The sequence below is a fragment of the Myotis nattereri genome (assembly GCF_964212035.1).
Source record: "Myotis nattereri genome assembly, chromosome: 3".
Classification (NCBI taxonomy): Eukaryota; Metazoa; Chordata; class Mammalia; order Chiroptera; family Vespertilionidae; genus Myotis; species Myotis nattereri.
The window spans coordinates 172,155,207-172,167,890 of NC_138077.1; the positions used below are offsets into that span (position 1 = coordinate 172,155,207).

At 42.5% G+C, this 12,684-nt stretch overlaps 1 protein-coding gene across 2 annotated transcripts in view; it reads left to right on the top strand.

Annotated features, from left to right (window-relative positions):
• Positions 1-460: 460 nt before the first annotated feature.
• The window catches only part of DOCK7 (dedicator of cytokinesis 7), a 187,327-nt gene continuing 175,103 nt past the window's right edge, over positions 461-12,684 (top strand). The window contains exon 1 of one of the 2 annotated variants that reach the window (XM_081087071.1): positions 461-573. In XM_081087071.1, coding sequence (XP_080943197.1) covers positions 536-573 — 38 coding nt within the window. In that variant the 5' untranslated portion in view covers positions 461-535. The remainder of the gene's footprint in view (positions 574-12,684) is intronic. The other variant, XM_081087072.1, reaches the window with a different exon arrangement.

Genomic DNA, 12,684 nt, shown 5'->3' on the forward strand with positions numbered 1-12,684 from the left:
GTTCACACGGTGGAAAAAGAAAAGAAAAAGTGCTTTTAATAGGTCGGAGACGGGCGCTGCTGGCACTCGAACCGAGCCACCCTGGGCGGCAAAGCACAGGCCCGCTCGGCAAAGCCCATCTTCCATTTCCTTCCCTTCCTTTTTGGGAAAGGCCCCCCCGCTCCCCGCACCCCCTCTACCGCCCCCAAATCGCTGGCCCCGGTCGGGCTTCTCCCTCCGTCCTGTAGGTCGTGCGGGCCGCAGCAGCGCGGCGGCCAGGGCTGGCGCCTGGGTCCCCCCACACCCCATTCTTCCCCTGGGTTTCCCCGCCAGCGCTCCCGCGGGAATTGACGCGCGGGCGGGGGGATGGGGGGGCGGGTGGAGGAGGAGCGGTTTCTCGTTGCGCCGCTCTCAGGAGCATTACGGTAGGGCTCGTTCCCGGCTCGGCCGCCAGCCCCAGCCTCCCGAGTCCGGCGCCGGGACTGGCGGAGGCCGCGAGCGAGGGAGGCACGCGCCCGCTCTCCGCGCCCAGACCGCCGCCGCCGCCGCCGCAGCCATGGCCGAGCGCCGCGCCTTCGCCCAGAAGATCAGCAGGTAAATCCCGGGCGTGGGGCGCGTCGCCGTAGCCGGAGGAAGAACGGCCGAGTCCTGCCGCGCCGGGCCTCGGGGGTGGGTGAGTGGGTGGGTGGGTGTGGCGGCGGGGCGCCGGGATCCCGCGGCCTGCCCTGCGGCTGGGCGGAGAGGCTGGCGGCTGCGGCCTCCCGCCGCCCTCGGAACCCGGCCCGCAGCCTCGCCTACTGCGGGCCCCCGAGAGGCCGGGGCGCCCGCCTCCACCTCCACCTCCACCTCCACCGGTCCGCGGGCACCCGAGCCTGGAGTTTCGCGGCGGCGCACGGCCGGGCGGGTGGGGGAAGCTCCTCGGCCGGCCGGCTGATCGGCGGCGCTTCCCAAATTCTTTGTGTCCCCACCCCCGGCGCCGGGAAAGCCGCGGCGCTGCGCCCCCTCGCACTCCCCGCCCACTCCCCGTGCGCCCCCCGGCGGGTGCGGGCGGCCGCCCTCCTCGCCACCCCGACAAAAGGAGCGGCGCGCGCGGGCGCGGGCCGGGGGAGGCCGCCCCTCCTTCGCGCCTCCTTCCCTTCCCGAGGGATCTGGCAGGGAGGGACCCTCTTTGCACCCCGAGGCCCACTTCAGAGTGGGCTCCTGCACCCGGGGTTTACGGCCGCCAGGGAAAGTTGGGAAGCTTTGGTCTGCACCCTCGGTGTGCAGCTGCGGAATGTTGGGCGAATCGTGGCTGCAGCCTGATGTTGGGACCATGTGCAGCTCAGGGCGTCCCCGTGTTCCCAGCGCCGGGGGAAGGTGGGTGATCGGCAGTGTCCCTCACTCACCGATCCTCTCACCGAGCTTCCCCAGCCTTCCACCTGTTTGGGGTGGATTGATTGTCACCTTTCTCCCCCGCCGCCCCCCCTCCCCCAAACTACACATTGAATTACTGTGGAGGGTGCTAGCATTGGTAGAATGTCTTTGTGGAATGTACTAGTGTATAAGATGCTAGACATTTTTGGTTTCTATGGATCATGGTGTTCCAATAAAAGAAACACTCACATGTATTTTTTGACCGTTGTATTTCTGTGGGTCTGGATCTTTTTCGTTTGCTGAGGTTTTTGAAAGATGTTTGGACCCCCCCAACACACGTCCTTTCTTAACTGCCTGAACGTCCACAGTGCTACTCTATTTTGGCACGTTGTATATTTAAAACTAACATTTCTTTGATTTAAGCTTTGTGCTTAATTTTTTTTTTTCTTTGAAGTTTTAAACACGTATTTCATTTTCTCCTTAAGAGGCAAAATAGTAAATGCTAAAGGGCACGGGCTTTAGTGTTAAACTGTGACATGAGATCCCCTACTGTTATCTTCTAACTTGCCATCTTGGCCACATTGTTTAAGCCGTCTTAAGTTTTAGTTTCCTCCTCTGGAAAATGGGTATAATAACAGTACCCAGATCGTAGAGTTGTTGTGAAAATTAAATGGCAAAATGTGTGTAAAGTGTTTAGCATAGTGCATGGCCTATACTAGCCATCACTGAACACTTACAATAATTAGCATATCCTAGAGAGTTGTGATTGATTTAATACTCAATTAGTACTTTTTTTTTGTAAAACAATTGGGTCTGGTTTCTGAAGGCAGTGCCATTTTTTAAAAAAAATGTATTTTATTGAATGTTTACAGAGAAGAAGGGAGAGGGATAGAGAGCTAGAAACATCGATGAGAGAGATCCATCAGCTGCCTCCTGCACGCCCCCCAGTAGGGATGTGCCCGCAACCAAGGTACATGCCCCCGACCGGAATCGAACCCGGGACCCCTCAGTCCGGAGACCGAGGCTCTATCCACCGAGCCAAACCGATTCGGCAGGCATTGCCATTTTAAAAAAGATGTATTACTTGACACCATGCTTAGTATTAATTTCTCTTTAAAGGAATCAAAAGTTCATCCCTGAGAACATTGCACTGATCAAGAATTGTGCACATTAGGAATTTAGATATGACACATACAATGTTTGCTCTCCATCTTCTATGGAGTTTGTCTTCAGGTGGGACAGGACAACACACACATACGCACATACACACACAAGATCGGTTTTGCAAAACAACACTAAATTCAAATTAATATAACCTTATAAAGTAAAGTTAGGCCCTTGCTGGTTTGGCTCAGTGGATAGAACGTCAGCCTGGGGACTGAAGGGTCCTGGGTTCCATTCCCGTCAAGGGCACATGCCCAGGTTTCAGGCTCGTTCCCCAGTAGGGGGAGTGCAGAAGGCAGCCAAACAGTGATTCTCATCATTGATATTTCTCTCTCTCCCTCTCCCTTCCTCTCTGAAATCAATAAAAAAAAAAAAAATTAGGAGAAAGAATAGGTTTGAGGGTAGAAATGAGGTGGAATGGATATCATGATTCAGTTTTGGACATGCTGATTTGAGGTGCTCATGGAGCATTCAAAGGGAAAAGTCTACTGGGTTGTTGGTACAGGTTTTAGGTGCAGAGGAGAGAGATTGGGATGAAGATCTAGATTTGGGAGTCATCAGTAAGTTGATTGTAATGGAAGCAGAGGACATGAAAGCCCAGGAGGAATTTGCAGTCTTAATTTGGAGGGAAGGCCAGGGACAGAACTGCTATAGATGAAGTATTATCTGCTTATCGTAAGTGAAAGGCACTTTCTTCCTTGTTGCCAAATACGACTGAATAATAATTCTGAATAAATTCTTGTTCTGCTTCTTAGTTTCCTACTAAGGGAAGTATAATAACACAAACTCTGGAGGCAAACTGCCTTAGTCTGCCATACTAGCACTGCCCCTCATTGAGTAAACTTGGGCATGCTACTTTATTCACCTCATTATGCCTTATTATCCCTATCTATAAAATGGGATAATAGTAGGACTTACCTTATAGGGTTGTTGCAAAGATTAAATAAATCAATACATGTAAAGTGCTTAGAACAGTGTTTTTTACTAGTGCCCAGTAAGTAGCAACAATTTTTTGTTATTACAGTATTTATAATATGGCTAGGACCTTTTCTTGGTAGTGATAATCCCTTTTATGGTGTCCATACATGAAATCTGTTGCTCTGAAAAACCTGTTGCTATTTGAAACCTTATCTTTCTTTTTTAAAAAGCTTTATAATTATTAGAAACCTTTACTTAAAAAAGAATTATGTTGATTTCTGGCTCAGTTATTTCCTAATCCTTTTGCTGTTATTTTAGTGCTGTTATTTTTTGAAGCTGTGATTTGGTGACTTCTTCCAGCTTTTTATTCTGTATCATTGATTGTTCTGCTTACCTCAGCTCATCATAGAAAAGCAGCATGTTCATTTTGTCAATATCTTGTCGCCCTACTTCTTAAGGACAAGGCACATGCATTGTTAAGGTTTATACTCACCCCCAGCATATAATAGGTACATTTTTTGGAATGTTGACTGTAAATTAATGATCTAGGATTTTGTTTGGATTATTTCATCCTGTTACTTGATATTCAGCAGTAATGATGAGCATTTGTATATTCTTAAAATACTTTTTACTACATTTTCATCTTCATAACCGAGAGAGGCAGAGAACATAGTAAAAAAAAAAATCCAGGGCATTTTATACAGGTTGAAATTTTGCTTATATCACAATAGCTATGTGATTCTGGACAGTTGATTTAACCTCGCTGTCTTCATTTATTCATCAGTGAAGTGGGGATAAATCACCTCCATAGATTTAATGTAAGGATTAAGTGCGTTAATGCATGTAAAAAATTTAGAACTGTGCCTGAAACATAATAACCATAAAAAAAAAAGTTAGCTGCTGCTATTCTTATTTCTGTATTACTTTTTGTTATTATTTTGTCCCTAATCTAGATAAGGAATTGAGGCCTACTGGGCATGGGATTATTTGCTTAAATTGGAACTCAAATCCTAGTTCTCTGGTTTCTGGTCTTAAGGTCTTATGCTTAAAATAATTTTTTTTAAAAAATTTATTGATTTGAGAGAGAGAGAGAGAGAGAGAGAGAGAGAGAGAAACATTGACTCATTATTTTACCCATTTATACATTTATTGGTTGCGTCCCGTATGTGCCCTTAACCTGGGATTGAATCTGCAACCTTAGCATATTGGAAGGCAGCTCCAACCAACTGAGCTACTGGTCAGGGCAGATCTTACACTTTTTATTCAACTGTATTTTCTTTCTGCAAAATATTTTCTGGATTAGTTCCAGATTTTCTAAGAGTGCCACTGTTAGCATCTCAAAAGTTACCCTTGCCTTTTTAGTCTTGCCTTTGTTAATTTAGTATCATTTTGCTGCTAAAGAAGCAGAATATAATGAAAGGCTTTATCAGATCTTTATTTCTGATGAAAATTTACCTGAGTAGGGTTTCCTAGATATAGCCTTATTTATATCCTCAATTGTTTTTAGTCTTGAACCTGTTCATAACTCTGGTTGGTTAGGCCCAATTTTTCAATCTGCTGAATCTGCTATGTTCAATTCATTATCTCACTGCTGATCAAAGTAAATCCGTTCTGATTACTATCAACTACTTTAATGCTGCCTGTTTTGTCACTTTGGACATATACTTCATTGAGCTTTTGTTATACTCATTTCACTAACTCTTAATGCTGAGTCTTATAATCTATTCTTACTCATGAACTATAGAGTAGTGTTAGGGGGAGACTAGACCAGTTCACACAGACAATAGAGTGGTGAATGCCTGGGAGGGGTGGGTGCGGGGTGGAGGGGGTCAATGTTTTTTAAAAAAAGAACAAAACAAACACACAACCAAACAAAGGGGACATCTGTAATACTTTCAACAATAAAGAAAAAAAAAGCACCCAAAAGTTGATCTCTTATTAATAGTTTCTCATTTGAAGTTTACTGCAAATCATTTCTATCATTTATCATCTTTGTTTCCCTACATCATCTTCTATTGAAAAGTTTGACATGAGTTCTGACACGAGTTCTTCATTTTAACCTCAGCATACCACTGTATCAATATGTCATTGAACCATCTTTCTCTTGAGCCTGAAAAGTGTCTTATCTCTAAAGCTTACCTGTTTTATTGTACTTTGAGTCCCATACCTTGCCACTTCCCTCAGAACCTTGATCTCACAATTTTTCCTTTCCTTTCTAGCATCTTCAATCTATTCCTTTTAATGGATGCTTCCCTAAACCATAAGACTTACTATGTCTTTCTCATCATAAAACAAAGAACCATTGAGTCTTTTGGCCTTTTTAGCTGCCAAGCAATCATTCCTTTTTCTTTTCTAGTCATATTTCTCACTTGTTTGTGGTATAGTCGAGACTATTTCCTGCTTGTTCTCATCAATCCTTAGTCCATACGGCTGTACTCACCATGGTACCTTATATGTACTTGAATTATAGAACTCTTGAGGATTAGGAACCTTTGACTTATTTTTTTCTTCATCACTGATTTCAGAAACTACTGCATGTTTTTAAATTTTTTCTCAAGCTTCCACCCTCCCCTCTTTCTCCTACTTTGATGGCTGGTTGGGTCTTTTTATCTCCAGAGCTTAGCACAGAGTCTGTGTAAACTGGACAGCCAAGTATTTGAATGAATGCCACCCTGACACCTTGGAGCATCTTTCATTACCTCAGTCCTAGATGATCACAAACCAGTGTAATTGATCCCTGGCTCTCCCTCTCCTAATTCAAATTTGTTGCAAATGAATTCTCCTTAAAACACATGGAATTCTTTTTTTTAAGAATATATAATGGTGCCCTGGCCAGTGTAGTTCAGTTGGTTGGAACCTTATCCAATATACCAAAAGGTCATGGGTTCGCTTTCCAGTCAGGGCATATACTGGGTTCAATCCCTAGTCGAGGCACATGTAGGAGGCAACCAATCTATGTTTCTCTCTCTCTCTCTCTCTCTCTCTCTCTCTCTCTCTCTCTCTCTCTCTCTCTCTTTCTCTCTCGTCCTTATTTGTGGGTTGTTTTCTGGACTTTCTATTTTGTTCAATAGGTCTGGTTATACATTTTTACCTATTATAAATGCTCTTAATTCTAATAAGTCTTAGAATTTGGTAGAGTAACTCCTCCCACCTTTTTAAAGTATCTTGGCTGCTGCTCTGAGCTCTTTGAATTTCCATGTATACTTTAGAAAACCTCCACATCTTATTAGAATTTGATTGGGATTTCATTGAATTTATATATCAGTTTGGGAACAGTGACATCCTTATATTATTGAGTTTCCAATTTATGATTATGGTGCACTCTCCATTTATTTTTAAAAATATTTTTATTGATTTCAGAAAGGAAGGGAAAGGGAGAGAGAGATAGAAACATCAATGATGAGAATCACTGATCAGCTGCCTCCTGGATGCCCCAAACTGGGGATCGATTTATTTAGTTCTTTATATTGCACAATGACATTTTATAATTTTCTCTGCAAGGTTCTTAAATATCTTTATTTGATTTACTAGAGGCCCCGGTGCATGACATTCATGCACCCGGGGCGGGGAGGTCCCTCAGCCCAGCCTGTGCCCTCTCACAGTCCGGGAACCCTCGGGGGAGCGGTCAGACACCCTTAGTGCTGCCGCGGAGGTGGGAGAGGCTCCTGCCACTGCCTCTGCGCTTGCCAGCCATGAGCCCGGCCTCTGGCTGAGCAGTACTCCCCCGTGGGAGCGCACTGACCACCAGGGGACAGCTCCTGCGTTGAGCATCTGCTCCCTGGTGGTCAGTGCACGTCATAGTGACTGGTCGTCCGCTTTCTGTTGAGTTGCATATTAGCCTTTTATTATATAGGATTTCTAGGTATATAAGGATTTTGTATCCGGCTATATAACTTGCTAAACTCTTGTTAATTCTAAAAATGTATCTGTGGATTCATACGTAATATGGACAATCATATCTAGAAATTATGAATTTTTGTTCCTTTCCAAACTTTATAACTGATTTATTTTTTGTCTTTATTACTGTGCAAATTATTATAATTTCTATTCAACATTGTATTAATATTGAGAATCCTCATTTTGTTTATGATCTCAATGCCTGATGGTTGCTGTACTTTTATTGGTCTGGGTTCCCTAGAAATGGAGATTGAGACAAGGTTTAAGAGTTGAGACTTTATCTGGGAGGCATAACTCCAGGGCATCAAAAGAGAAAATGAAAATGAGGCAGAAAAGGAAGAGAAACAATATAAGGTGATAACTTATCTCATTGGCCACTGCTCCCCAAAGAGCTGGGGAGAGATTGTTGACAGGTGTGCTTGCTTGGCCACACAGGATATCTTTTTATGGAGGAACAATTCCTCAGATCAGTAGATGGGAGTCTGGAAGAAGAAATATGTCGCCCCGCTTCTCTCCTGCATCATGTTTTCCATTGGTCAATTCTATCTCCTCAGAGAGATATCTTCCCTTCTCTTCTGGGTTGCATCATTTGGACCCCTTTGGCAACCATTCTAGATGTCTCACTACTTTAAAAAAAAATTTTTTTTTTTTATTGAATTCAAAGAGGAAGGGAGAGGGAGATAGAATATCAATGATGAGAGAATATCATTGATTGGCTGCCTCCTGCACACCCCCCTCTGGGGATCGAGCCCACAACCCAGGCATGTGCCCTGATGGGGAATTGAACCGTGACCTCCTGGTTCATAGATCCCCACTCAACCACTGCTGCCACACCAGCTAGGTTGTCTCACTACTTTTTCAGTGGCTTTTTATAGAGGAGACTTTTTGGTTGCAAGTGACAGAAACTCAGATCAGATTAATTTGCACACAAAAAAGTGTTGACTTAATAACTGAGTACATCTGGTCCAGAAATACATATGATGTTGGCAGACCTCCTATCATCATGCTTACATAGATTTTCCACTGAGTTACAATGAGAGTTCTCAGCCTCAGGCTCAAATCTTGCCAGTTTAGTTCTGGCACAAAAGATCCAGCAACAATTATTGGTTTGGCTTGGGTCACATGTTCTTCTTTGAACCAATTACTATGTATAGGGATATAAGGGTCTTTGGCAGGTACTGGGTCACATGTCCTTCTCTATGGCTTGAAGGAGGATGTGATGGTGTCAGCCCCACCCAATCTCAAGGAATGAGTTCCTTACCAAAAAGAAGGGGTCTCTGACCAAAAGAAGTAGGGCAAGAGTGTGGTCACACCAAAACAACTCATGGTCTTTAAAATTAGTCATTTTAAGTTGCACAACATCACTATAATTATTTAAATATATAGCTGTACAGTCAGCTTTGCTACCTATTAAAATTTAAATGTAACTTGTGAAATATCCTATATAAAAAGCCTAATATGCTAGGTGTTCGGTCTTCCAGTCGGCTGTTCAACCAATCAAAGCATAATATGCTAATGCTATGCTAAGGCCGCTCAACCGCTCGCTATGACCTGCATTGATCACCAAGGGGCAGATGCTCAACACAGGAGCTGCCCCCTGGTGGTCAGTGCCCTCCCACAGGGGGAGCACTGCTCAGCCAGAAGCCGGCTCACAGCTGGCAAGTGCAGCGGTGGTGGTAGGAGCTTCCCCCGCCTCCTTGGCAGCGCTAAGGATGTCCGACTGACGGCTTAGGCCTGCTCCCCAAGCTGTCAGTTGGATATTCCCTGAGGGTTCCTGGACTGTGAGAAGGTGCAGGCCAGGCTGAGGGACACCCCCCCCCCAAGTGCACAAATTTTATGCACCAGGCCTCTAGTAAAATATAAAGGAAACCAGTGTGACCTGATGCCAGCTGTACATCTGGTACTTTAACTTTTAGGTCTGAACTTTATGCGATCTAGAGCCCTCCCAAGGAGTTGTGCTTGTGTTTTTGCTTTCCTATGCTTTTTTCTGCATCTACATTTCTGTGTCATCATGAGGTGTTTCTTATTTGTCCAGTGACACCAGAAAATTGAACTTCTTAACTCATATCAGTCATTTAATGCTGTTCATAAACTTTGATAGAGATGCAGGGTTTGTGGTAAGGTGTCTCATGATGCAAAACTTTCTTAGAGACTCCACTTGAGCTCCTCTTTTTCATGTTGTTATCATTCTTACTCTGACTAATAAACAGCTTCTTCCCCTTATCTTCACAGAGTAGTTCCAACCATACTCAGGCTCTTTTTTAAAAAAAATAACTTCATTGAAGTAAAATTTATATACCATAAGATTAATTCAAGTGTATATTCAGTGATTTTTAGTAAATTTATAGAGTTGTGAAACCATCAACCACAATCCAGTTTTAGCGCATTTTTATCACCCCCCAAAATCCCTGTGACAGTTTATAGTCACTCTCTGTTCCTACCCCAAGCAGCTCTGGGCAACCACTTACTATATTCTCTGTCTTTTCTCTCTAGATTTGCCTTTTCTGAATGTTTCAAATAAATAGTCATACAATATGTGGTCTTTTGTGTCTGGCTTCTTTAAAAAAATTTTTTTTTAAAGTTTCAATTACATTCAGTGCTATTTTGTACTAGTTTCCTGTGTGCAACAAAGTGATAAGATAATCAAGTACTTTACAAAGTGTTCCCTCTGATATTTCCAGTACCCACCTGGTAGTATACCTAGTTATTAACATATTATTGACTACTAGAGGCCTGATGCACAAAATTTGTGCAAGGGGCTTGGCCCTCGCAGCCTCGGCTTCGTCCAGCAGGTCGTCTGGAAGGACGTCCAGAAGGTCGTTTGGCTGTCTGGTCTAATTAGCATATAACACTTTTATTATTATAGATATTTCATATGCTGTGCTTTACATCCCTCTGGCTTCTTATTTTTTATTTATTGATTTTTGTTGTTGTTTATCCTCACCTGAGGATATTTTTTCGTTGATTTTTAGGGAGAGTGTAAGAGAGGGAAAAACAGAGAGAGAAACATCAATGTGAGAGAAACACATCAATTGGTTGCCTTTTGCACAATCCCTGACCCAGGCCCAGGCAGGGGAGGAGCTTGCAACCAAGGTACATGCCCTTGACCTGAATCGAATCCAGGACCCTTTGGCCTGCAGGCCGATGCTCTACCCGCTGAACCAAACCAGCTTGGGCCCTCTGGCTTCTTTAACTTAGCATAATGTTTTTGTGATTCACCCATGCTGTAGCATGTATCAGTACTTCACTCCTTTTTATAACTGAACTAGAGGCCTGGTGCATGAATTCATGCATGGGTGGGGTCCCTCGGCCTGGCCAGCTGTGGGGGAGGGACCACAGGAGGTTGGCCGGCCCCGGAAGGTTGGCTGTGGGAGGGCACTGACCACCAGGAGGCAGCTCCTGTGTTGAGTGTCTGCCCCCCTGGTGGTCAGTGCGCATCATAGCTACTGGCCAGTCATCCGGTCCTACGGTTGTAAACGAAGATAATATTTCACTGTATGTAGCACATTTACTTTATCCATTCACCAGCTGATGGACATTTAGGTTGTTTCTAACTTTGGCTATTGTGAACAGTGCTGCTATGGACAGTCATGTACAGCTTTTGTTTGAACACCTATTTTCAGTTCTTGTGGGTATATTCCTAGGAGTGGAATTGCTGGATCACCTGGTAATGTTTAATTTTTTAGGAACTTCCAAACTGTTCCACAGCGACTATACCATTTTACATTCCTACCAGCAATGTATGAGGGTTCTAATTTCTCCACATCCCTGGTAACACTTGTTACTGTCTTGTTTTTGATTATAGACATTCAGATGAGTATGAGGTTGGCACTTTATTGTGATTTTTATTTGCATTTCTCTAATGATTAGTGATGTTTTTCTTGTGCTTATTGACTATTCACAGACTTCTTTGGTAAGATAGCTATTAAAATCATTTATTCATTTTAAATTGGATTATTTATCTTGTTTTGTGTTGTAAGAGTTCTTTATATATTCTGGATACAAGTCCTTTATTATATATATGAGTTACAAATTTTTTTTTCCCTGTCTGGTTTTTGCTTCATTTTCTTAATGGTGAATTTTTAAGCACATTCTTAATTTTGATGAAGTCCTGTTAATTAATTTTTTTTTAAGGATTATTATTTTGGTGGTATATCTAAGACTGCTTAATTCATGGTTGAAAGGCGTTCTTTCTCTGTTTTCTTCTACAAGTCCTATAGTTTTAGCTCTTACATTTAGGCTTATGATACATTTTGCATTAATTTTTGTGTATGGTGTGCGATGAGAGTCTAACTTCATTTTTTTTGCATGGAAATGTTCAGTTGTTGCAACACTCTATTGAAAAGACTATATTTATTTCATTTAATTGCCTCGGCACATTTGTCAAAAATCTGTTGACCATAATGCAAGAATTTATTTCTTGACATTCAGTTCTGTTTAATTGATCTGTATGTCTATCCTTAGACCAGTACCACATTGTTTTGATTAATTACTGTTACTCTATAGTAGATTTTGAAATCCAGAAGTGTAAGTTGTCCAACTTTTAACTTTTTTTTTTTCAAAATTGTTTTGTCTATTCTGGATTTTTTTGCATTTCCATAAACATTTGAGGATCAATATCAAATATAAATTTTGTTAATTTCTGCCAAAATCCTTTTGGGATTTTGATAGTGATTATGTTGAATCGGTAGATTAGTTTGGGGAGAATTGCCATGTGAACAGGATATTTTTTTCTTTGTTTTTATTGTTGACACTATTACAGATGGCACCATTTTCTCCTCCTTTAACCTCCCTCCACCTTGTCCCCACCCCCCTTCCCTCTGGCCATTTGAATAATATTGAGTCTTCAAATCTACGAACACAGACTGTCTCTTCGTTTAATAAATCTTATTTGATTTCTCTCAGCAAAGTTTAAGTTTTCATTGTGTAAGTCTTGCACTTCTTTTGTTAAATCTATTTCTAAGTATTTTATTGTTTTTGAGGTTATCATGAATGGAATTACAAAATTATTTTTGGTTTATTCATTGCTAGTGTATAGAAATACAATTGATTTTTGAATATTGAACTTGTATCCTCTGACTTTGCTGAATTCATTGGTTCTGGTAGCTTTTTTGTGTATGGATTTCTTCAGATTTTCCGCATACAGGACCCTGTTATTATCTGTGAATAAACATAATTTTATTTCTTGCTTTCTAATCTAAATGCCTTTATATTCTCTTCTCTTCCCTCCCTCCCTCCCTCCTCCCCTTCCTCCATTCCTCTCTCTCTTCCTCTCTCCCTCCTATTTTTCTTTCCATTTCTTCTTGCACTGGCTAGAATCTGCATTATATTGTTAAAAAGAAGTGTTGAGAGCAGATACTCTTGCTTTCTTCC